General features: G+C 43.4%; 1 protein-coding gene across 1 annotated transcript in view; it reads left to right on the top strand.

Moving 5' to 3' along the window:
- LOC139411205 (kremen protein 1-like) overlaps positions 1-26,632 on the top strand; it is a 111,369-nt gene that overhangs the window by 10,757 nt on the left and 73,980 nt on the right. The window contains exon 2 of the mRNA XM_071157141.1: positions 25,218-25,380. Within this exon, the coding sequence (XP_071013242.1) occupies positions 25,218-25,380 (163 nt within the window). The remainder of the gene's footprint in view (positions 1-25,217; positions 25,381-26,632) is intronic.

The raw sequence follows: 26,632 nt of genomic DNA, 5'->3' as shown, positions 1-26,632 counted from the left end.
GTGCAGCACGTGTCAGGTGATGCAGTTACAGTATGGAATTCACAACTAAATGTTTGCCAGGTTGATATCTTATGAAGTTTAGTTCTAAAATGTGCTAAGTGCTCTGCAGTTGTTAATCTGTTTTGTAAATTTCATTTTTTTTGCGAAATCAAGCTTTTCTTGGTAACAGCAGAGAATTCCCTCCTGGATCAACAGCTCTGTTGTGTAATATTTGTCTTGTGCGTGCAGCAAACTGGGAGTAGCATTTTTGAGTTACTTGTGTAACTTTATTAGCTGGGACGTCTGTCCTGTGAATAGTTTAGGTCAGAGACTATATAAAATGTTCGCAGTGCACTCGTTAGCATTTAGTTAGCATTCTCTACGAGATTAGACAAATACTTGTTAGCATTGCTAGCCTTCGGATTACAGCGGTTTGAAAAAAAGAGCCCCATTTGTTCAGTGCATATATTACCGAATATCCCAAGATGGCACAAGGTCAGTATGAAGGTATGACAATCTGGATACCGCCCAAGCCTAGCTGGCACACCGCAGTGAGAGATCAGGCTGGGCATTACTAGCAGCTTAGTACTATAATATGCTAGGATCTAATTGCTATCCTATCCCTAGCCTATCTTGTTGTCTCATGCGCTAACCTAGGGGAATCAGGCCATCAGTGCTGTTAGCAATGCTAACAATGTGTTTGCGTGAATGGAGACAGAAGTATTGGGGCTTGGAGAGGTTGTGTTAGGACTTATGAAAGGTAAAGAGTTTAAGGGTGGAGAAGGAAGAAGAGAAGAGAGAGACATGGGAAATGGAGAGATATATAGAAACAGAGAGAGGGAGACCGAGACAGAGCAGATATTATAGTGAAAGAGAGAGTATGAGTGCTCCCTATTTGCCTACATTCCCAGTACTTTGCAGCATGCCCTGACTTGCGACGGCTGCCCGAAGTTCAGTGGAATACTCATATTTATTTGGCTGAAAGTGAGTTCAGTTTGGCTGGAAGTAGGAAACTTTGGTCTGTGTTATGTGGCTTAGCGTCCGGCCGCTGGCCCAGTAGCTACTTCCTGTTGACCCCTGGGTGGTGCCCTGCAGAGGTCAGGTTACGGCCGACGCCCTGGGACAGGCTACCATTGCAACCACAGACCCAGACGGACGGAGCCTTATTGTACACTGTCCTGATCGGGATTATTATTACTATTATTACCAAGCCTGATTCTAGACTATGTTTTTTTTGTCATGTTCCTCAGAGGATTTCAAAGGCTTCTGTGTGTTTGATCAGGAGCCCTTTTACTGTCTGTCTGTCTGTCTGTCTGTCTGTCTGTCTGTCTGTCTGTCTGTCTGTCTGTCTGCCTGCCTCTTTCTTTCTCTCATTCTCTCTCTCTCTCTCTCTCTCTCTCTCTCTCTCTCTCTCTCTCTCTCTGTTATTCTGTCTTTCTCTGTTCTTACTCCTTTCCATCTCTTTCTCTTTCACCTTGTGCAAGCCACCCCTGTCATCTTCTCATGTGTCAGAAAGTCTCTGCAAGTCTTTGCATCTCACTTCTTTTCCATTTTTATTTCCCTACCGCCCTTCCTCCCTCTTTCTTTCCCTCCCCGCCCCGTGTCAGAGTCAGATTCGCTTTCTGCCAGAGGCCCTGTCCTGTCTCATCTCTTAACGTCAGAGACACTTCGTCGGATGAGGAGGCGAATGGGGCAGCTATCCTCTATCTAGGTAGTAGATTGGGGACTTGACAGATGTGATGATTATGTAAAGCGTGTTGTGAGAAGAGAGAAAAGAAAGAGGGCCCCAAACAAGGTGGTTTTATGTTCACTGTGTCACTCAGTCTGGCCTGATCCGGCAAGGCAGCTTTCTGCTCTGCTCTACTCTCCTCTTCTCCTTTCTCCTCTTCTCCTCTACATAGAATTAAGCTGTCAAGCATCTGCTTGGTTCAACACTCTGTGTGTTTTTGTGTGCGCGCACGTGCATGTGTGTGTGAGTGTCCAATGCTCAACTGCCAAGACCGGAGGACATAAACAATGTTTAGGTGATGGGAGTGTATTCGTTGTTCTTTTTTTCTGTCTCTGCTGCCAGCTATGACTTTTCTTGGGACATTTTTGTGTTAAATGTAGGTCAAGATCAATCAGGGATGTTTTGTGCCTGGACATGTCCAATTTCAACTGTACTTCACTGTCCTGACCCTTTCGAACTGTATCTATACTGTTGTTGCGCAATACATCAACATCTCTGCAATGCATTCTCTCTTTCCTTCCCTCTCTCTCTCTCTCTCTCTCTCTCTCTCTCTCTCTCTCTCTCTCTCTCTCCCTCTCTCTCTTCCTCTCTCTCTCTCTCTTATTCTCCTCTCCCTCTATTTCTGTCATTCTCTCTCTCTCTCTCTCTCTCTCTCTCTCTCTCTTCCACTCCTCCTCCATCCCTCTCTTATTTGAATGCCATTATGCACGAGCAGCGTGCAGTCTTCTTATGTACCTTGACATTTTGCTTCAGCATTAGGAGCCTCTCCTCTCATCTCCCACTGACATTCTCTCCGGGCCCCGCCAATTCCTACGGGCCCTGGTCAAAAGTAGTGCACAAATGGAGGGAATAGGGTTCCATTTGCAACACAGCCTCTGTTATAGGCCATCAAACTGAAGACACTTTGAGACGTGGCGTGCACAGCGCAGGGTAAATGCAGATACGCAAAGAACAGTAATGGCATTCCATATAGCAGCATACATGCCCCGTGCTTTCGGAGAATTCTATCAACTCTCCACAGCAAACAATTGTATTTCATTATTGAAATGCAATTTTATTCATCTGAATGGAATTTTAAAGTACGTTTGGTTAGGATTGGAAGCCCCTGAGGGGAAGTGTGTTTCGATGCATTGGCGAATTACACAAAATAATGGGTTTTTGTGCCTAAGCTTTTGGATTCATATAATGAGTTTAAATCCAAATGCACTGTTATCAGCTGTGGGCATGTAGATATGAGGAGAACACACATTGCTATTCTAACTGAGGCAGTGCTCTGATAGGTCGCTGTTAGTAATGTATTCCAATTCTTCCTAGTGTGTCAGGAGAAAAAGATCAAGTTATGTGAGACACTGTGGTTCTATATTCCCGGTAAAAACCCCAAAACCAATTGTGTTTGCTTTGCTTGCTTCCCCTTTTAGAATACTATTAATAAAGATTTCATATAGTTGTGTTATTAAGGTCAAATGAACTGTTTACTTTTCTCTCTGGTGTAAACGTATAACATGGTTCCAACATCATAACCCACTAGAGATTGGGAGCTTATTCAAAATAATCACCAGACCAGCACCGAATCCCAACCATGCATTTTTGTGGTGTCACATACAGTTCCAGTTTTGAGGGCCGAAAACCAATCACACATTGGCCGGATATAGAATTGCAATTGCTACTGTGTGTGAGACTGAGGCATGACCTGTTTGTGTCGGTGTTTGTCTATGCACGTGCAAGTGTGTGTGTGTTTGGGGGGGCGGGGGGCATGACCTGTCCTGTGAACTCCAGTCTTTTTATACAAGGGTTGTGTTTGGTCCTCAGCCGGTGACCACTGAAGTCTCTGCTTTGCATCCAAAATGGCACCCTATTCCCTACAACTGGTATACTTTTGACCAGAGCTCTATGGACTCTGGTCAAATGTAGTGTGCTATATTAGGAATAGGGTACCATTTGGGACGTAGCTTGCTCTCTGTTCCAGCCCTGCTGCTGAGGAATGACAGGCTCAGCCTCTCTAAATACACACACACACACACACACACACACACACACACACACACACACACACCAAATGAAATCCCAGGCTCTCTAAATAAATGGAGAGCAATTTCCCTCCAGCAGGGGCCAGTGCCTCAACTTGGCTTGGCTTGATCTAGGTCCAGCAGGCATTTTGTGGCCGAAGAAGCAAATTGTCGCCTTTCCCCTCCTGCAGAAGCAGGGAACACCCACTGACATTGGACAGCAGGGATCTGTGGACAGGCCAAGTGGACAGGGATAAGTAGTAGACAGGACATGGGAGATAACAAGACAATGTCTGCACATTTGTACAACATAGGGAGTGGACACAGCTAAATGGACAGGATACAGACGTGAACAAGGCAAGGAGAGTACAGGACAGACAGGGAGTTGACATAGTAGTGGATTGGACACAGAAGTGTGCGAGATATAACAAGGGCAGGGAGAGGACACCACTGAGTACACTGAACATAGACATGACTTAGCTAAGTGGACTAGTCAGAGTTAAGTGGATTGTGGGAAGGGGGATTGCATTGCAATATCTATATCTATCTACTGAATCAAAGTTGTGTGTGAACTCAACAGACACAATGATTTATGGAAGTGATTAAACCTTGGAGAACCACAGGAACATCTTGGTTCCAGGACCTGGTTTTACGACCCAGGTCTTACCCTGTAAGCCGTTTAGCTGTGAGCCAGTGATATCCCATTGCAGCGCACTGAATCTCTTTGAATGTGGCTGAAACTCAATGGGTTTGAAACCTGACCTGACAGGACAAGAGGCCTTGATTTAGCTAGCTGTCTGTCTGCCTCCCTAATGGCATCCTATTCCCTACACAGTACCTTTGACCAGAGCCCTATATGGACCCTGGTCAAAAGTGGTTTACTATAGGGAATAGGGTGCCATTTGGGACACATCCCCTGTGTTCTTGAGGTGAATACATCCAACCTCTCTGAGATGAACAACAAGTTTGTGTGTGTGTGTGTGTGTGTGTGTGTGTGTGTGTGTGTGTGTGTGTGTGTGTTTTTCCAAAATACCCCCAGTGCCACATAGACAGTTTGTGGCACCATCACCGTTCCCAGCGCCGACCGAGCAACCAGGGGCGGTCACACACGGCCGATGCCATGAAACTAGATCCTCAATAGATCCCTGTAATGGATCCTCTTTCTCAGGCATGGTAGTGGGACTGGGATGCCCTTTCGCTACCTTTGACCGGAGACATCTGATTCTCTGTACAGAGGAGCTTCCTAGAGCCACACAGACCACAGTGAAACATACACTCACACACAGACCACAGTGAAACATACACTCACACACAGACCACAGTGAAACATACACTAACACACAAACTGCAGTGATAAGGATTCACTTTCACAAGTCAGGACCAGACATTGGAGATGGCCTGGTAAACACACAAAAGAAAGGGGGCTAAAAAGGCTGGTGATGATCCCTGGTTTAGTTTCTTCTTGTGTTGTGTTTAGGGATGCAAAGGGAGGGTATAATACTGGAAACTTTCCAAGTTTATCTTTCAAGGATTTTATGTAATCTGTCACAAGACATCTAGTGGCCCTTTTGGGTACTTCAGGTGATCACAGGTTTCTGTAATGACCTCTGGCCCTCTGTGTGGCCTTATCACATGTAAAATATATGAAATAATTAAATAGGATGATTTTTAAATAAAACATTTAATGACAAAGCTGTGAAACATTATCCTACATATAAACCATCAATTTAGTGAATACTATTGGTGTTTAATATGAGTGTCTCAAATTGAAATATTCTTTATATTTTTTACACACTTATTTGACTATGTCAATATGTACAGTTGAAGTCGGAGGTTTACATACACTTAGGTTGGAGTCATTAAAACTTGTTCTTCAACCACTCCACAAATTTCTTGTTAACAAACTATAGTTTTGTCAAGTCGGTTAGGACGTCTACTTTGTGCATGACACAAAGTAATTGTTTACAGACAGATTATTTCAGATATAATTCACTGTATTACAATTCCAGTGGGTCAGAAGTTTACATACACCAAGTTGACTGTGCCTTTAATAAACAGCTTGGAAAATTCCTGAAAATTATGTCATGGCTTTAGAAGCTTCTGATAGGACAATTTACATAATTTGAGTCAATTGGAGGTGTACCTGTGGATGTATTTCAAGGCCTACCTTCGAACTCAGTGCCTCTTTTCTTGACATCATGGGAAAATCAAAAGAAATCAGTCAAGATCTCAGAGAGAAAAAAATTGTAGACCTCCACAAGTCTGGTTCATCCTTGGGAGCAATTTCCAAACGCCTGAAGGTACCACGTTCATCATAAACACCATGGGACCACGCAGCCGTCATACCGATCAGGAAGGAGATGCATTCTGTCTCCTAGAGATGAACGTACTTTGGTGCAAAAAGTGCAAATCAACCTTGTAAAGATGTTGGAGGAAACAGTTACAAAAGTATCTATATCCACAGTTAAACGAGTCCTATATCGACATAACCTGAAAGGTCGCTCAGCATGGAAGAAGCCACTGCTCCAAAACCGCCATAAAAAAGCCAGACTACAGTTTGCAACTGCACATGGGGACAAAGATCGTACTTTTTTGAGAAATGTCCTCTGGTCTGATGAAACAAAAATACAACTGTTTGGCCATAATGACCATCGTTATGTTTGGAGGAAAAAGGGGGACGCTTGCAAGCTCAAGAACACCATTCGAACCGTGAAGCACGGGGGTGGCAGTATCATGTTGTGGGGGTGCTTTGCTGCAGTAGGAACTGGTGCACTTCACAAAATAGATGGCTTTATGAGGGAGGAAAATTATGTGGATATATGGAAGCAACATCTCAAGGCATCAGTCAGGAAGTTAAAGCTTGGTCGCAAATGGGTCTTCCAAATGGACAATAACCCCAAGCATACTTTAAGGACAATAAAGTCAAGGTATTGGAGTGGCCATCACAAAGCCTTGACCTCAATCCCATAGAAAATTTGTGGGCAGAACTGAAAAGCTTGTGCGAGAAAGGAGGTCTACAAACCTGACTCAGTTACACGAGCTCTGTTATGAAGAATGGGCCAAAATTCACCCAACTTATTGGGGGAAGCTTCTGGATGGCTACGCGAAACATTTGACCCAAGTTAAGCAATTTAAAGGCAATGCTACCAAATACTAATTGAGTGTATGTAAACTTCTGAACCACTGGGAATGTGATGAAAGAAATAAAACCTGAAATAAATCATTCTCTCTACTATTATTTTGACATTTCACATTCTTAAAACATTCTTAAAATATAGTGGTGATCGTAACTGACCTAAGACAGGGAATTTTTATCATGAGTTTAAATGTATTTGGCTAAGGTGTATGTAAATTTCCGACTTCAACTGTATTTTTTGTAAATGTTTTGGAGTCAAACTGGTGGCAGTTGTGAAAAAAGTCAGTAGTTAGAAGAGTTGTAGAGTTAATAGAAAATAATGCCATTGTTGATTAGGTGCTTTTTTCATGAATTAGGCTATTTTCTCTTGAACCATATGTTCTGTCTACTGGAAACTCATGGACAATATGGACACAGAAATGAATACTATGGATGAATCCATTTTTTAAAGTTACGCAAATAGGATAGATTGCCATAGATTTTCTGTTAATTTCCCAGATTAGATTCCGATAACTGGTAAATGACCTGTAGCTTTGCAACCCTAAGTTGTGTGGCAGCTTTTGTGCATTGGTTTTTGTGTCCTGGTGTTGTGTGTTTTGTTCACGGGTTATCTGTCGGTCTTTTGTCCTTTTAATATGTTGGTATTGCACCCTTCGCTCGTTGGCTGACCGTGGCAAACAGGAAGATAAAACATCAGGTATTAAATGCATTTAGAGAAAATCAAAGAAATCAAAGTACAGATGAATGTGTTTTGTTGTGGTCCTTTTTAGAAAATGTTTCAGATAAGGGGGAATTTAGTGTGGAGAGAGATAAGAGTGACATTTCGGACCGCTCTCTCACCATCATAGCAGAGAGCCCCAGTTTCTCTCGTTTTTTCCTCAGATCCAATTGGAGTAGAAGCAATATGTGACGATGCAGTCGGAGGAATGCAGAAGGGACAGCCAAGACTTCCATCTGTAGTTTACAAAGATCGGCAAAACAAACATGCAGGGCTTTTTTCTGATGTGCTTGCCACTCACACTCTACTAGCTCCATGCTGCTAGAAAAGAGTCATTGGAGGCAGATGGGGCATGTTTGTGTTCCACGTGGACCCGCTGCTCCCACAACACTCTGACGAAGCGTTCTAAAACGAATAGTTCTTGAACTTGGAACACTAAGTTCTAGAACTATGGAGCTACAGGAACACGGGGTTCTAAAACTATGGAGCTAGAAAAACTGAGTTCTAGAACCATGGATCTAGAAATTCTCTGAGTTCTAGAACTATGGAGCAATAGGTATACTGAGTTAGAAAATTATGGAGCGAGGGAAACTCTTGAGTTCTACATGGCTCTAGAATTCTCCAGGTTTCTTAAGTGCAGCTATGAAGTGAAGTCTATGTAATGTTGTCATATGCCCAAAGGGTGAACAAAATCCAATGTTGGTCTTTTCCAATTACGCCTAATCAAAACACATGACTCAAAGCCTTACTTAGACGTTTTGATCAAATTATGTCAAATTTCCAGCCGGCACTTCATCCCACTTCTGATCTCATCTGAAGAACAACTATTCCAAAGTAAGCCCATTGGCTATAGAACTCACAAGCTGATTTTATATTATTTCACTGTGGCGAGCGGGTTGGCACTCGGCCGGATGTTGGGTTATTGCAGATGTTCCAATCATTGCTACCCAGAATGCCAAGCTGGCATTACTACGTCCTCCTTACTACTTCCACTTCGGTTCTCAAACTGTCAAACTTCTTACGACAACATATTGGGAAGTTCACCGTAATTCTCTCTTTCCCCCTTCGGTTTTGCGTGGTTACATTAAATCCTCATTGCTTCTCTTTCATTCGACATCAATAACGTTCTTATAATATTGCATATTAATATCTGTATTAGTGTTATCGTTACATGTTCTTGAGGAAACAGTAGTGCTGAGCGATTACTGCGTTTTGAGGTCGTTTTGGTTTGATTATATAAAAATAACTTTTTGGGGTTTTGATTTTTGTTTTTAAACATTAAATGCACTATGCATAATGTGGGTTGAAGGCGGTAACAACACAGAATAAAACAATTAATTAACGTCCCATGATGGTAGTGACTGCCCATTACTGCTTGTCAATTATTAACCATAGTTTATTCAGATTACTTTTATAAACAAAATATCAGGTGTTTTGTATATTACATTTGTTTTATTTGATGAGTTTATTATTTCATTCCAAGTCATCATCCCATCTTTATAGAGCTGCTGCTTATGCTGTCTGACAAAATCACTATGTTAGTAGTTCTTCAAAGTAAATAAGGCATACTTTTATGACTGCTGAATACCAGGTATCAATCACTTAGATCAGGTAGAGATACCTCGTGAAGCAGCTGCTCTATCCCTCTCAATTGTGTATTATTCTGTCTCTTCTATGTAGCAGGCTAAAAGAAACATAGATCGGACAAGTAGGCGTGCGTTGGATTACAGTCATTGTAGTTAATTACCACGTTTTCAGCGCTAAACGACGTTGAATATTGTCCTGTTGGAAACTACAACTCCCTACTACATCGCACAGTTCGGGCTTGATTTGATTTATCTCTACAGAAACTGAGCAATGTGCACATTGAGCTCACAGAAAAAAGAACAAAAATTGAATTCAAATAATTCAACAGATGTTGGTCAATTAGTTCTTTAAAATCTGAAAAATAACCAAAATGCCAGGTAATCGCTCAGCACTAGAACAGAATAACAGAAAGGAAGAACAAAAGTTAATTTCTCTATTACTGTTGCATGCATAATATACAGTACCAGTCAAAAGTCTGGGCAAACCTACTCATTTAAGGGTTTTTCTTTATTTGTACTATTTTCTACATTGTATTATAATAGTGAAGACATCAACACTATGAAATAACACATATGGAATCATGTAGTAACAAGTAACCAGAAAAGTGTTTAATAAGTCAAAATGTATTTAATATTTGAGATTCTTCAAAGTATCCACCCTTTGCCTTGATGACAGCTTTGCACACGCTTGGCATTCTCTCAACCAGCTTCATGAGGTAGTCACCTGGAAGGCATTTCAATTAACAGGTGTGCCTTGTTAAAAGTTCATTTGTGGAATTTCTTTCCTTCTTAACGGGTTTGAGCCAATCCGTTGTGTTGTGACATAGTAGGGGTGGTATACAGAAGACAGCCCTATTTGGTAAAAGACCAATTCCATATTATTGCAAGAACAGCTCAAATAAGCAAAGAGAAACGACAGTTCATCATTACTTTAAGACATTAAGGTCAGTCAATTCCGGAACATTTCAAGGACTTTGAAAGTTTCTTCAAGTGCAGTCACAAAAACCATCAAGCACGATGATGAAACTGGCTCTCATGAGGACCGCCACAGGAAAGGACGACCCAGAGTTACCTCTGCTGCAGAGGATAAGTTCATTAGCTTCACAGTTCATGTAACAGACACATGTGAACATGTCAACTGTTGAGAGGAGACTGCGTGAATCAGGTCTTCATGGTCGAATTGCTGCAAAGAAACTACTACTAAAGGTCACCAATAATAAAAAGATACTTGCTTGGGCCAAGAAACACGAGCAATGGACATTAGACCGGTGGATATCTGTCCTTTGGTTTGATGAGTCCAGATTTGAGATTTTTAGTTCCAACCGCTGTGTCTTTGTGAGACGCAGAGTAGGTGAATGGATGATCTCCGCATGTGTGGTTCCCACCGTGAAGCATAGAGGAGGTGTGATGGTGTGGGGTGCTTTTCTGGTGACACTGTCTGTCATTTGTTTAGAATTCAAGGCACACTTAACCAGCATGGCTACCACAGCATTCTAAATCGATACACCATTCCATCTGGTTTGCACTTAGTGGGACAATAATTTGTTCTTCAACAAGACAATGACCCAACACACCTCCAGGCTGTGTAAGGGCTATTTGACCAAGAAGGAGAGTGATGGAGTGCTGCATCAGATGACATGGCCTCCATTAATCAGCAGACCTCAACCCAATTGAGATGGTTTGGGATAAATTGGACCTCAGAGTGAAGAAAAAGCAGCCAACAACTGCTCAGTATATGCGGGGACTCCAAGACTGTTGGAAAAGCATTCCTCATGAAGCTGGTTGGGAGAATGGCAAGAGTGTGCAAAGCTGTCATCAAGGCAAAGGGTGGCTACTTTGAATAGTCTCAAATATAAAATATAAAATAACACTTTTCTGGTTACTACATGATTCCATGTGTGTTATTTCATAGTTTTGATGTCTTCACTATTATTCTACAATGTAGAAAATAGTAAAAATTAAGAAAAACCCTTGAATGAGTAGGTGTGTCCAAACTTTTGACTGGTACTGTAAGAGATTAAATTGTTTTTTGAGAGCACTTGAATGCCAGGTCACACTTGACTCACCTCAGTTCAGGCCCTCTATTTATCCTCCCAGTCCGGCCCCATCTTCCCTTGGGCCTGTAATCAAGCAGGGGCCCAGAAAGAGAGAGGGAAGGAGAGGGAGGGAGATGAGGGAGAAAAGAGAGAGAGGTAAGGAGGGGGTCTTTGTTTTGAAACACACCTGTTTTCGATCGTCCTGTTTGTGCTCATGTTGGCTGGCATGTCTGGTATGTTAATTACATGTGGTTTGGGGTAAGGAGGCTCTGGCTTTGAGCTGTTTCAGGGGCATGTGTGTGCAGCTATTAGCCGCTCTCTGTTCTCTCTCTCTCTTTCACTCACTCACTTCACTCACTTAGTTAAATAAAGGTTAAATAAAGAAATAAAAAATAACTTGCTCACTCTCTCTCTTTGTGAGGTGTGTTCGCGATGTTGCAGTGAGGCTTTGGCTAGAGTAAGAGGGGTTTGGGAGATCCCTGGAGATAGATGAAAGTGTCTCTGATAGGGAGGAAGGAGAGTTGAAGTTCACAAAGATGCCTGTGGGACTTCACATTTTGGATACACATTCAACCTTATGGATCAATGTGTTTGCATTTCTACTGTAACATTTTATTGTTTGAAGCTAATGACGGATTGACTTGCTGTTTTTTGCTTTCATTCAGAATGCCAGGAAATGAACAACAAGTCACCCTTATGTTCTGTACTGTAGATACCACAGGCTTACAGTTAAGCAATAAGGCCCGAGGGGGTGTGGCAAGGGCTGTTCTTAGGCACGACGCAACGTGGAGACAGCCCTTAGCTGTGGTATTTTGGCCATATATACTGTCCAGTATACTGTCTGATATACCATGGCTGTCAGCCAATCAGCGTTCAGGGCTCAAACCACCCAGTTTATAATAAATTATTTAGCACAATGATTGCTGCCTTTGAAAGTCTGGAACACGCTGGTCAGCCTAGATTAGAATGACTGACACACACACAGTGGGCGGACATCCTTTGGGGAATTACACTGGCAGTACAGTCAAGAGTGGGTGAGAATTAATGAATGACATGGGCACAATGACATACTCCACTGGGAAGTTGGAACAATGCAGTCTGTGTGTCTGAGTACCCCCGTCCTCCACATCGGATGCAACTTAAAACACTGTCGCCACCGCTGCTCGGCTGATTAAAATTGCACCCGTCTGAAGAGTAGTGCCCTGGTCAAAAGTAGTCCACTGTGAAGGGAATAGGGTGCCATTTTGGGATGTAGCCTGAGTGTTAGTTAGTGTAGGGATAATTTTACTCCCTCTTTTTTTTATATATAAAAAGAAGGGAATAGGAGAAGAATAGAGGAAGAGATGAAGAGATGAGAAAACCCCAATGCAGTTCTTGAACAGACTTTAGCAACAGTGGGCCATCATGTCCCATATCACAGCCATAGATCCCAAAGCTAGCCAATCCCCGATAGTACTAAGAACCCATATGCGTGTGTGTGCGTGTGTGTGCGTGTGTTTGTGTTTGTGTGTTCATTACCTTCCTTCCTAGCAGACAAATTAAACAGGCTCGTTTTTTTCTCTCTCTCTAAGCCCTACATTGGTTGTTTGTTTGCTGGTATAGGGGCCCAGCACGTAACTGCACCACAGAGCTCATCTGGAATGGAATTTGGAGCTTTGAGCTGAGACCTGGCTGGTCTGGTATATGTTAGCTAGGCGCTTGCTAGCTTTGTCTTTGTTTGCTGTACATTTTTTATGAGCCTTGGCTTGGTGGGTCATAACATAACAATAGGAAATCAAATCAACCAAGTGTTACTTCACTGGAGCAACATGGAGAGAATGAGGGTTTTGAAGAAAGCAGTTTTAACAACAAATAAAGAGTTTTCTATCTCTCGGTCTGCCACTACTTCTCCTGTGGTTTCTCTTTGGTACACTCCTTTTGTTTCATTCTCACTTCCTCATTTTTTTTTTCTGTGTCTAATTCTCTCTTCTCTCATCCTATCTCTCTGTTTTTCTCTTTCCCATTGGCTCTTTCTTTCATTGTGTCTTCTTTGCTCTCTGTGTACCCGCTTAATTTACGGTTTGGTTTATGATTTCAGATGGATCTTTCCTAAACACCCTGATAGTGTACCTTGGAACAGAGCAACTTCACTGAGCCTCTCTCTCTCTGTCTCCCTCCCTCTCTCCTGCTCTGTCCCGGGGCCTCATTTATAAAAATGTTCTTAGATATATACTTGAACTTAGTCGTAAGGTCATTACCGACGGTGTGCTTACTTTCGATTCATAAAAGATACTGAGCATAAAAAACCTTGCTTACGCAGGTTCTAAGAAGCCATTTGTAACTTACGCACCTGTGATCTATAAATCTCAAATTAACTTAAAATTGACGGCACCTGAATGTGCCTTACAGGCTGACTACACTGCTCGCGTTGCAAAATAAATGTAGAAATCTGTTATTCAATTATTGCACCCACACTGCTCGTGCGCGCCAATTAGCGCCTGTGTTGCCAAGGGCTAAAATAGAAATCAGTTCTATTTCTGACGCAGATCGCGTTGTAAGTTCTGCCTCTCCCATCTCCTCATTGGTTATACCCACGTGGGTGACTGAAAGTCGAACGAGGTCAGTGGCGGTAATGCACCTAATTTATGAAAGCTGCCAATTGCAATATAAAGTCAAGAGAAGAAAAAGCATGGAAGGATGAGAGATGATGACTAGAAACGATTTGGTTGACCGTTTTATGTGTGGATTAATTGCCGAAGTAGAGGACCTTGTGCATTTCAGGTAAAATAACAACTCATTGTTTATATCCCAGGACAAATTAGCTAGCAACAGCAAGCTAGCTAAAACGGACAAATTAGCTAGCAAGTGCAAGCTAGCAAATTAATATAATTGGTTCAGGGTTTGTTTTGATATTTTAACCTGCGTGACTTGATCGTGTTTGGTGTGGGGGGACAAAATAAATGTATGGTCGATGGCGCACAAACAAAACCCGTCCTAAAAACTAAACAACGGCGGCGTCTCCTATCTTCCCGGAAATGCGAAAGAACCACACCACAAAAAAAAAAAAAAAAAAAAAACGGTTTGGGTTCCGTGTTACAATCAGCAATTTCCCCTTATAGAATGCTAGCACAAATGAGGGAATAGCCATGGACCAAAAGAGAAATGCAAACCTCTTGGAAGACAAGATCATGGAGATGGTAGAGGAGATTGAAGACAGGCAACGCGTATTATCGGTGGACTAAATAGTGGGTTGACAAACAAAGCCAAACAGGTATCTTGGGAGCGTGTCACCGCGGCAGGAGGATGTGAAAAAGAAATGGTCTGACCTTAAACTGCAAGGGATAAAAAGAATAGCCATACATAACCGCAGCATTAAGGCAACGGGGGGAGGGGGCCTGGCACGCCGGAACTCTCCCAAATGGAACAGCGCATTGGGGCAATCATTGGAGAGCGCATACTCTGGAACATGCTCTAACGTCGATAGTGAATGTTTCAAAAAAGGTGAGTTTCTTCTATTTTGCTTTATTTTATTTTTCATATGGTTTAATCCCAACTTTTACATCGTTTAGCAGTAACATCGGAAACGGTGAAGTCGGAGCGCGAAACCCCCACTACTGCATCACTAGTTCAAGGTAAGTAATTAAGAGAATGTGAAACGTGGTTGTCAGTAACTTAATATACAAGACGTGCACTGATTAATTTTATTCACATAGAAACGGGGGAAGCTGCGTTGCAGCCCGTGCGCCGGGTGAGTGTGTCCCCTCCACCAACGGAAGCTGCGTTGCAGCCATGCGCCCTCCACCCAGGGATAAAGTGCGCGAGGCTCCCAAATCAGCAGGTGCCAGGAGTGAGGGGAAAGGTTTGGCCACAGGTGTCGAGGGTCCGTCCACATCTATGTCCACGTCTACAGTTCGCGTGTTGACCGCCTCAGTCCTGCAAACCCAGAACGAGTTGAGCTCATTGGTTGGGCAGATTGTGACTGAACTCGGAAGAATAGTTAGGGTTTTGATTCATTTACATAATGCAATTGTTGAACATTTTCCACAACGTGAATAAAAAAAACTATGCTTTGTTTATTGTCTGGCATTCTGTTTCTTACCACCAATCTCTGTTTGAGCTGCCGCCTCCTTCTCATTGCGTCAGCCGGGGCAGGTGCTCCATTGGGTGTGGGGTTAGGAGGCTCTTGGGGGTCCATTCTAATCTCCGCATCCATTTCAATACCATATCTCAGGGCTATGTTGTGGAGCACACCACATGCCAGTATGATGCGTGTCACCTTTGAATGGTTTCCCTCCCCAATCATTCTTAAAACAGGCCAACATTTTATATTTAGGTTTGAAATTGCACACCCGGATGTTCTTGTCAAACAAACTTGCACTGCAAATAGGCACTACAGTTACTGAGATGTCCCCTTGAAATCTGTTCGCATTTTGTTGCAGTGCTAGTGGAAATGATAGGAATCAGCTGATTCCATTCGCTTACACTAGCAATGCTACAAAATGAACAAGCTTCAAAGGGACATCTCAGTAACCGTAGGGCCAAAATAAAAACTGTTTTCAGCTATTGGGCCAGAAATTTGGGTGTGCAATTTCAATCAAATGCTAAATATAAAATGTTGGTATATGTTGCTTTAAGTTGACCCATTTTAAAACTAAATTAAAGTTTAGCATTTTTATGAAATGAAATGACCTTCTCTGGCTTGTAGAGGAGTTTTCCACCTGATGCATCAAGGCAACGTGGCCCTTCAGCAATCAGACGGTGCGCTCCACAACCGACCTTGTTCTGCCGTGCGCCAAAATGCAGCGCATTTCCTCTGCTGTTCGGGGATCGGCAAAGGGAGCAAGAAGACACTTTTTCAGTGGATAGCCCCGGTCACCTAATAGGGTAAAACCGTCGTGTTAGACGCTGGCCACTTGGAGCATACATTGAGGAGTTGCGTACGGCATCGCAGATGATCTGAACATTAAATGAATGGAAATTCTTCCTGTTGACATATACATGTTCATCTATGCGTGCAGTCAACTGCACCTACAGTACGACCCCTGGGAAATGAAATGAGAGTGTAAATGGGAAACTAAATGGGTATCTCATGGACAATATGTGTAGAATCGCCTCGATCACTTGTGGCAGGATGTGGCTGAATGATGGCTGTGATATATACCCGACCTGTCACTCATTTCCCTCTGGAATGTCCCAGTAGTGAGGAATCCCAGAGTGGACAGTACTTGGACAGATATGGATATGGCTTGATTTACAGAGTGTCTTCCTTTCCAGATTAGGGACTAAATCCCCGCACAAATCTAACAGAAGATTTCTTGGGAGACGATAGGCCATTGGACTTATAAGCCATGGATCATCGTGCGCAAAGTCGTTCTGGTCTCTGAAAACTCTCCCTTCTAAAAGCACAGATTTTCAATGTCTTCCAGTAACGCCAGAACAGCCATGGTTACTTTTTTCTAATTTGACACACTATTTATAGAACATCGCATCCTGTTTTTAATTCAAAACACCTTGCGTCTGGCAGTTCATTCCTCACACCTTTAATTGATAATTCCTAACAAATTGTTCATAAAGCTAATGCAAAGTTCACCACAGGTTTGGACGCATATGCGTCCCAAACTGCAATACCCCTACATAACCAGTAGGAAAATCACTTACGTCAAGTCTAGACTTTGAGGAGAGATAAGATCATTTCCACGTCAATGTAAGGTTTTATAAATAAATACTTAGACGTGGTATTCTGCGTAATCATACTTAAAATCAAAATTGATCGTAAGTCCGTTTTATAAATGCGGCCCCTGGCTGTATCCATGTTGTTTCACTGAGACCCTCTCTCTCTCTCTCTCTCTCTCTCTCTCTCTCTCTCTCTCTCTCTCTCTCACACACACACACTCACACTCACTCCCCTCACCTCTCTCCCCCTAACCTCATCTCCACCTTGTTTACTCTGGTGTCAGAATTGGTTTAGAGTGAGTTCACCGGGAGCATGTGTTGAGTATGCGGAATGGTGTAGCAGGATGGACATATCCCCCTCTATATTTGTTTAACCTGCTAACCTTGTCTACTTAGTCCACTTAGAGGCCTGGGACATGGCAGATTAACTAGCTTGAGATACAGTAATGGAGAGAGGCAGGCAGGGGTGAAGTGTGTGTGTGTGTGTGTGTGTGTGTGTGTGTGTGTGTGTGTGTGTGTGTGTGTGTGTGTGTGTGTGTGTAATAGGAGGTGAGGATATGAATACCCTTTCAATCATGTTTGGAAAATACGCCTTCATTTTCATATTTGTCTTTGTCTCACTGAACCTGCAGATGGCTAGAGCAAAGTGACTCAAGAAGAAACAGGGAAACTGACAGGGGGTGCTAAGGAGAAGTAGTTTAACGTGACACCCGTCCTCCCTTGTGTCACGTTGGCATTTCGTCCTCACACATGTCAGGTCCTTCCTTTCCACTTTTGTTTCAACGTCCTCCTTCAGGTCATAGTCAGTGTATAAGTCACATCTTTCACCTTTCACTTCCTCATCCCCCCCATTCACCCAAAGTGTGCACTTGACTTCCACACTTTCTCGCATGGATTTGACAATGGTGGAAGTGCACACTTCCTGTAAAAGGGTGGAGAATCGGGACGCAGCATTTGCCCACGGGTCACCCAGACCAAGCTGTACCCTCAGTCCGTCTGTGCTGCTGTGTTCTGTCAAACATCATTCCAAACCCCTGTGGCGATTGTTTTAAAGGTAGATACTTTATCACCTTTAATCTATTCTCTGATAGATTCTCTGACATCAGTCAAAGACTTTAATTGAAGGCCAAATCGCAGCTTGAGGCAACTTTTGTTTCTTTAAGCTTTTCTTTCGATCGGCATGTTGTATCCTGACAATAGAGAGAGAGAACTGAAGGCTACACTCGTCTCTTCCCATTACGGCGTGAGTAGAAGTAAATAATAAGGAGCACGTTAGACCGAGAAGCAGCCACATTTTATAGTTGCTACTGATTCCATTTTGGCAAGGATTCCCCTGGACTTGTGGCTATGTAGGTGAGGTGGTGGCCTGGGGTGTGTGTGTGTGTGTGTGTGTGTGTGTGTGTGTGTGTGTGTGTGTGTGTGTGTGTGTGTGTGTGTGTGTGTGTGTGTGTGTGTGTGTGTGTGTGTGTGTGTGTGTGTGTGTGAGGGGTATTCAGGGTAGTGTTGAAGCTATTTTAGGGCTAAATTGGGTTTCCATGGTTTTATTGCTCCCTTATTCAGGCCACTAACAAAACAGAAGGACAATGGCTCTAAAGGAAACGAGGCATTGTATTGGAGGAAGACATTGAGGTAGTGAATGGGCATCTCTCACTTACGTGGGAATAAGACTCTTTTCAATGATGTTGTAGCAAGTCTATCTTTTTCAGTCACGTTCACACTTTTGTTGACCCTTGCAAGGATGAGAGCATCTTGCCTGTTTAGTCACAGTTGTAACCTGTAAGTCTAGACCCCTGATATCCCATAGTGGAATACTGTATCTAAAACACCTCATGGGAAATAAGTTACTGTACTTGCATAAAACTTCACAGCCCTGCAGTATACCTGTAAAAATATGTTTTCCCCCTCTGCCATGCGGTGCCTTCCTCAAATCAAATTCTATTTGTCACGCACTTCGTAAACAGGGAAGTGTGGACTGAAGGCCTCTGCATGCTTCCCAGCCTAAACAGTTTGGGATGGTTTGTGCATATGTTATGACAACATTTTGTGACGTTTTTGTTAGTTTTGGTCCCCAGCAATGACTCCATGCCTGGGGTCCTAACGCGACTAGAGTCATGTTTGTGCTTGCGAGATTGAGTCTGACGAGTAGAGAAGCGTTGTCTTCTCCTTTCCCTAGCAGTTGAAATTCAATAATAGGAAAACAACCTAGCTTATGAACAAAACAATGTAAATAGTATTTTGTTTCAAGTAAATTAGACCAACTTGTATGTCTGTGCGCTGTGCTTATAAAAAATGAATCTTTCAGCTCTTCACATGTGCACAGCCCCCCAGCCAGGCATTGTTGCAGCGCAAGGTGGAATAGGCTATGTAGGTTTCATAGTTCTTTGACCCAATTTACCAGCTATGGAAAATACTTTGAAGAACAGCTAATGTAGAATTTATTTGACTAGAAATGTGATCATACTTGACTATTTTTATTCACAAATGAGAGTGAAATGCGGAGCCCTGACCATCTGCCAACCTGGCTGGTGAAATAGATATCTTACCCACTAATGCCAAAATCTACTTGCATTTGCAGGCGGGCGGGTGTTTTTAACCAGAGACTAATCGTTTTCATTCAAATTTTTTCACTTGAGAAATACTGCACCAAACATTTTACATTCTGACTAGGCCGCCTTCGCACGCATGCTGATTTTGTCCATCCACACCAGACGCGATCAGGACATGCAGGTTGAAATATCAAAAATAACACTGAACCAACGATAGTTAGCGAACGCACTTTTGTACATCACACTGTAACGTACAATTAACCTTATTTTAGCGCCCCAAAAACGTAATACTTCCAGGTCAACTGTAATATGAATACCCTTGTCAAGCACAATTTATCCCCTTTCCGGCCAAATCAATGACGAGACCTTCATGCTGCACATCTCTGCATGATTGAAGAAGGCAATGAGCTCCATCGGGTCTTTTTAAAAATGGCGGGTGGGGAAGCGAAACCTACTGTGTGATAGGGAAAGGGGGAGATGAGCAGTGTGGGGAAACCCGATCTGTCCAACTTATCACCTCTAAAACGTAAATAAAACACTATGAAGAGTTTATGTCGAATTTGAATCAGGTTTTTAGGGCAAATAACGGCTTTTGAGAGTCATGATGGCTTGCAATGATGACGCAAAAAATGAATGCATTCAGTTGTCAAATTGACTAGGTATCCCCCCCTGACCCTGTCCCTTTCTTAGTTTTAATCTGCGAGAGAAGCGCTATACCTGGTAGAGAGAGGAAACAGAATGAGTTGCTTTATGCGTGCTGGACGTTACGTCATGAAACGCCGCAATTTTACGTACAGTGTCAGAGGGGTTCGTTTTTTAAAACTTTTCTCCAGTACTATCGGTCCATTACCATGTCAATCAACGCTTGAATAGAAATGTAGTTCTCACACCAGATTTTGATGCCAACACAGTCGCTACAGTCCCATTAGTTTTCATTGCAGCCTCGTTTGAATGCCGCGGTTGCGCAAATTTGTACGGAATGGGGTTAGTCAACAGTATATTTGTTTCGGGACAGGTTGAAACACACAAAACGTGGTTGGACATTTCGCTAGCTAAACGCGGGCTGTGGTCAGCATGTTAGTAAAATGTAAAATCGCGCAAATAAAATCTCCTTGGCAGAAACGTCACAATTACTGACAGATTTCTTGAATTATCTTACATTAATTCAGACTATTTTGAGGAAGTGTATACTGACTACGGTGTCTCCAAATGGACAAGCAGTACTAGTGACTCGTTTTTTCTTGTTTCTCAAATGAAGGTCTTTTAACGGAGTATGCAGGCACACATGTTCGTTTCGCCTAGCCGAGTTCGTCCCGTGGTGCCCCAATGCTTTATTAAGACACTTTATGTTGGTGTTTACTTTATTTTGTCAGTTACCTCATATATATCTGAGATATTTACTGTAGCCCTCATCCTCCACATACAACACCCGTTCTGCCAGTCACAATCTGTTAAAGGTCCCCAAAGCACACACATCCCTGGGTCGCTCCTCTTTTCAGTTCGCTGCAGCTAGCGACTGGAACGAGCTGCAACAATCACTCAAACTGGAAAGTTTTTTCTCAATTTCTTCAATCAAAGACTCAAATGTACATTCTTACTGACAGTTGTGGCTCTTTTGCGTGATGTATAGTTGTCTCTACCTTCTTGCCCTGTGCTGTTGTCTGTGCCCAATAATGTTTGTACCATGTTTTGTGCTTTTACCATGTTTTACCGTGCTGCTGCCATGTTGTGTTGCTGCCATGTTGTTGTCATGTTGTGTTGCTACCATGCTTGGTTGTCATGTGTTGCTGCCTTGCTATGTTTGTTGTCTTAGTTCTCTCTTTATGTAGTGTTGTGTTGTCTCTCTTGTCGTGTTGAATTTTTTTATTTTTAATCCCAGACCCCGTCCCCGCAGGAGGCCTCTTGCCTTTTGGTAGGCCGTCTTTGTAAATAGGAATTTGTTCTTAACTGACTTGTCTAGTTAAATAAAGATGAAATAAATACAAATTTAAAAAAATATATATATAGTCTGTCCTACAGTCAGTCCTCATGGTTGTCCCTCTGTTACTCCCTACTGGGTTGCAATAAAGATGGCGGAATGGATAGAAGGATGGAGGGATATAGAGAGGGATGGAGGAAGCTCCTGTCTTTAGAACCAGACCTATGTAATTATCTCGCGCTTTGTTTCATCCCTGCTCATAGCTAACACAACAACACAGTGCTGTATTAATAGCGTGACCTGGCAGCTCTCTACAGAGAAACATCCTTTGTTTGTCTGCTTGTTTGTTTTGTTTACCAATGAAATCACATGACCACAAGCAGGCAGGCACAGCTCTCTCTCCCTCTTTCTCTCTCTCCCTCTCTCTTTCTCTTTCTCTCCCCCTCTCTATATATCCCTCTCTCTCTCTCTCTCTCTCTCTCTCTCTCTCTCTCTCTCTCTCTCCATCACTCGCCAACGAGCACTATTTGAAGTCTTAGTATGGAAGTAATTAGCCCACAAATCCCGACAAATATAATAACAGGGCGATTAGCTCTCAGTGAATTATCCTCCTCTCTTTCCTTTTTTAAGACTTCTTGGGTTTGTGTGGTATCCTGCGAGAGCAAGACTTTGCTGGTTGGGGTTTGGGGCGAGTCCTCCATCCTCCTCTTCTCCTCCCTTTTCCCGGACTTTTCTATTTGAGGATCTTGCATGTATTTAAGAGTTTTTTTTCTACTCACCCCCCCCCTCCCCACTCTCTCTCGCTCTCTCTCTCTCTCTCTCTCTCTCTCATGCGGTCGTGGTCTCTGGTTCTGTTTCCCATCAGGCTGTGATGCAACCACAAGAAAGGCCCTTGTCATGTGACATGAGTGGAATGGTCACATGCTGACAGAGGGGGGGGGGGGGGGGGGGGGGGGGGGGGGGGGGGGGCTGAGGTGGCGATAGTCACCAATCAGAGGGAAGAGGACAGCTGCAGTATGTCCCAAATAGCTTCCTATTCCCTTATATAGAGCACTATTTTTGATGGTTCCTGGTTAAAAGTAGTGCACTAAATAAGGAATAGTGTACCATTTCGGATGGAGACCTTGTAGTAAGTGGATGGATTGTGTCACAGCTTTTGGATCTCTCTTCCTATCCTCATCCTATAGCGGGAGGAACTGTCGTTTTGAAGGACATGTGCATGGTATCCCTCCCTGCCTTCCTCCGCAGACCTTTTAAACACTCCATTCATCTTTAAGATGGCCTCAATTATCTCTGAGTCCCTGCAGATACACTACTTCCCATTCCCACCGCAGGCAAATGGTGCCTTCAGACCACATCAAGCCCTTGGCCCGGCCGCTAGGAAAACACTGTCTTATTTACCGTCTCGTCCTGGAAGGGTTAGATAGCTTCGCCATAGCAGGGACATGACTGCCAACAGCAGGAGTAGTATCCAAAGTACTGAACACTGAAACAGTACACTTTCACACAAGTTGAACAAATAGGAGACATTTCACAAAGTCACGTTGGGTTCCTCTCCTTTTCTCTTCTGATCTATTGCTTTGTAAAGCAGGCACAATAACATCAGTCGCTTCAATTTCAATCTAGTGTGTGTGTGTGTGTCTAGTTTGAAGGACCGACACGAGGCCTGTTTGTCACCTTTGAGGCAAGGCTCTGCCTCAACGCTTCCTGCAAGGTACTGCTGTCTGTCTAAGATGACTGGAGTGGAGAGTATAGCACCCTTGACGTGATTGCTCTGGGATATGAGTGACTCATAAACGCACTGGAACTGGCCCTCAAACTCTCCACACTGCTCATCGTGAATCCTGTGACACACACACACACACACACACACACACACACACACACACACACACACACACACACACACACACACACACATGTTTGAAATATCCAATAAATGATTGTGTCCCACTTGTTGTTGATTCTTCACAAAAAAATACAGTTTTATATCTTTATGTTTGAAGCCTGAAATGTGGCAAAAGGTCGCAAAGTTCAAGGGGGCCGAATACTTTCGCAAGGCACTGTATATTTATGATGCTTGGCTGATACTGAGCCATGCAGACCTAGACACTGGCAGAACTAATTCACTGAGGGAGTGAGGAGCTGTTTACGGTTTACAGACAATGGAGTGGCTTCATAATTACTGAAACCCTACACCCCTCAGCTCCTTACGAGCAGTGAAGCCTGTCAGTCTGTCATACCGCTGATGGATCGTGGATAGGGCTGACCGAACATTTGTGCCTGCCCTAAATGTCTTTAATTAAAACCCACTTTTACATGACACTGAAAGCAACTAGAGGCCTCTCCTGGTTTGACATGGAGGCAGCTCGTTTTTCTGCAAGAAAACACCCCGTGTTTCACGAGGGAAACTATTGTATGTGATTATTAGTGCAGAATACGTTGTTGGAGTTTCTTTGTATGTGTTTCCTGTTACTTTTGGCACGAGACATAGAAGGAATGACTTCAGACAAGTTGTGTTTCAGATATCAAACCTCCATAACCTCCATACAGACAACACTGGATGACTGAAGTCGTTTTGATTTAGTTTCTGCTGTATTTTGCTCGGTGTTCTTCCATAGATCAGCCTTATGGAGGACTGGGTAAGGGTCTCTTGAGGAGAAAACGGGAATCAGGGGAGACCAATACCGAGTGGTAGGACTAATTGACTCCTTCGTCTGTGAACTAACACATCTAGGGCTGAGTTGCGTGGGTGACTTTGGGAACAGTCCTTCCAAGGCTCTGTGATGCTGCTGTCTCTTCCCAAACAGGCCGGTAATGAGCTGTACAGGGCTGCTTCAAGAGGGTCTATAGACAACGCTGTTGGGATAGACTGATCTGAATGATGTTCTAGCCTAGATGCTGTGGAACAGGAAATGAGCTTTAAACTTTAGACTCCAAAGAGGAAGCAGAGAGAGACCGACATCATAGCGTTATCTCTCAGGGCATATGGCTGTCACTGCGAGCAGGGTGGACAGTAGAAGTGACAGAGCTTCGCTCTATACTTCACTGTACTGCACCTCAAGTAGATGAGAGTTTAAGATGCATTTTCAGACAGGGCCTGTGTCTGTGCTGGCCAGACCAGAGACCCTCCTCCCTCCCTCTGAGCCCCAGGGAAACACTGCGCAATGAGGGCTCATCAGACTCCCTTCACCACTGGCTGTGATAATTTGGTTACTCTTTCTTTTGTTGTCTGAGAAAAAAAGTGTTTATTTTCTCCATTTTGTGTTTTGCTTGAGCGTTAGAATGGAGATGAAGTTGTTTAACCATGCTTTAGTTTGTTCTCTCTGTCCCCCTCTCTCGCTCTCTCTCGCTCACTTGCTCTCGCGCTCTCTCTCTCTCTCTCTCGTCTCCATATGGTTGTCGTCCAATTTGACAGAAAATTCAAACCATGCCTGTTTTGTTTTTTACTGTATACATCGTAGTGGGTTTCTCAAGACCCTTCACATTTGGAGGGCATTAATTGGAACAATATTGTGTGATTGATCTCACACTAGCTATCTAACACATTTGGCCATCTTTAGAATCTAAAATTGGGTAAAGAACACAACTATTCCAAGACTTACAGTTATTTCGATTGTATCCTATTTGTGTAAAACACAAATAATTCAAGCCTACTCTTTTGGCCCAATATTAACAACAGACTAGGTCACTACATTGATGTGATAACATGACTGAAAAAAACTCAGCCAAGCTTTGGATTTTATCAGAATAGATCTTTCTCTCGAAATGCCAAACACAGTGAACACTTGTTAAATCTTTCTCTCCCCTCTCTCCCTTCTCTCTCTTCCTCTCTCCTTCCCTCATTCCCCCCTCCTTCCCTAATTCCCCTCCTTCCCTCCCCCTCTCCCTCTCTCTCTTTTTCTCTCCAGAATGTTACACAGCCAATGGAGGGGACTACAGGGGCTGCCAAAACCAGACAAGCCTCCTTGGGGGCAAGCCATGCCTCTTCTGGAATGAGACCTTCCAGCACCCCTACAACACCCTCAAGTACCCCAACGGAGAGGGGGGTCTTGGCAGCCACAACTACTGCAGGTGAGACCCCCTCTGGAGCCTGAGATGGAGGAGTTGGGTTAGCATTTAGCCTCACTATAATATCTATAACATTTTCAGACAAGATAGAACTGCCAAAGGGTTGCAATCTACTGCAGAGATAGCCTGCAGAGTTATGTCACACTATCCAGGTCTGTGCCCAAACAATTCGAGGTTCTACTTCTAAAAATTCTCCTTTACAGAAACAAGTCTCTCACCGTTACCACTTGTTATAGACCACCATCAGCCCCCAAGCTGTGAGCTGGACACCATATGTGAATTGTTTGCCCCCCCCCCCGTCTATCTTCAGAGCTCGTTCTGTTAGGTGACCTAAACTGGGATATGCTTAAGGCTGTCCTACAATCTAAGCTAGATGCCCTCAATCTCACACAAATGATCAATGAACCTACCAGGTACAACCCCAAATCCGTAAACACGGGCAACCTCATAGGATATCATCCTGACCAACCTGCCCTCTAAATATACCTCTGCTGTCTTCAACCAGGATCTCAGCGATCACTGCCTCATTGCCTGCGTCCATAATGGGTCTGCCATCAAACAACCACCCCTTATCACTGTAAACCGCTCTCTAAAACACTTCAGCGAGCAGACTTTTCTAATCGACCTGGTATCCTGGAAGGATATTGACCTCATTCTGTCAGTCAGTGCTTTCCTCACCATCTTAAATAAGCATGCCCCCATTCAAAAAACTTTGAACCAGGAACATATATTGCCCTTGGTTCACTCCAGACCTGACTGCCTTTGACCAGCACAAAAACATCCTGCAAATTTCAGGGAAGTTAGGAACCAATATACACAGGCAGTTAGGAAAGCAAAGGCTAGCTTTTTCAAACAGAAATTTGCATCCTGTAGTGCTAACTGGAAAAAGTTCTGGGACACTGAAAAATCCATGGAGAATAAGAGCACCTCCTCCCAGCTGCCCACTGCACTGAGGCTAGGAAACACTGTCACCACCGATAAATCCACGATAATTGAGAATTTCAATAACCATTTTTCTACGACTGACCATGCTTTCCACCTGGCTACCCCTACCCCGGTCAACAGCTCTGCACCCCCCACAGCAACATGCCCAAACCTCCCCCATTTCTCCTTCATCCAAATCCAGATAGCTGGAAAGAGTTGTAAATTCGGGACCCCTACAAATCAGCTGGGCTAGACAATCTGGACCCTCTATTTCTAAAATGATCCGCCGCCATTATTGCAACCCCTATTACTAGCCTGTTCAACCTCTCTT

This window comes from Oncorhynchus clarkii, chromosome 6, assembly GCF_045791955.1.
Source record: "Oncorhynchus clarkii lewisi isolate Uvic-CL-2024 chromosome 6, UVic_Ocla_1.0, whole genome shotgun sequence".
In the NCBI taxonomy this organism is placed as follows: domain Eukaryota; kingdom Metazoa; phylum Chordata; class Actinopteri; order Salmoniformes; family Salmonidae; genus Oncorhynchus; species Oncorhynchus clarkii.
Note: the sequence above shows the minus strand (reverse complement) of the source record. Positions and strands in the feature narration are given on the sequence as shown.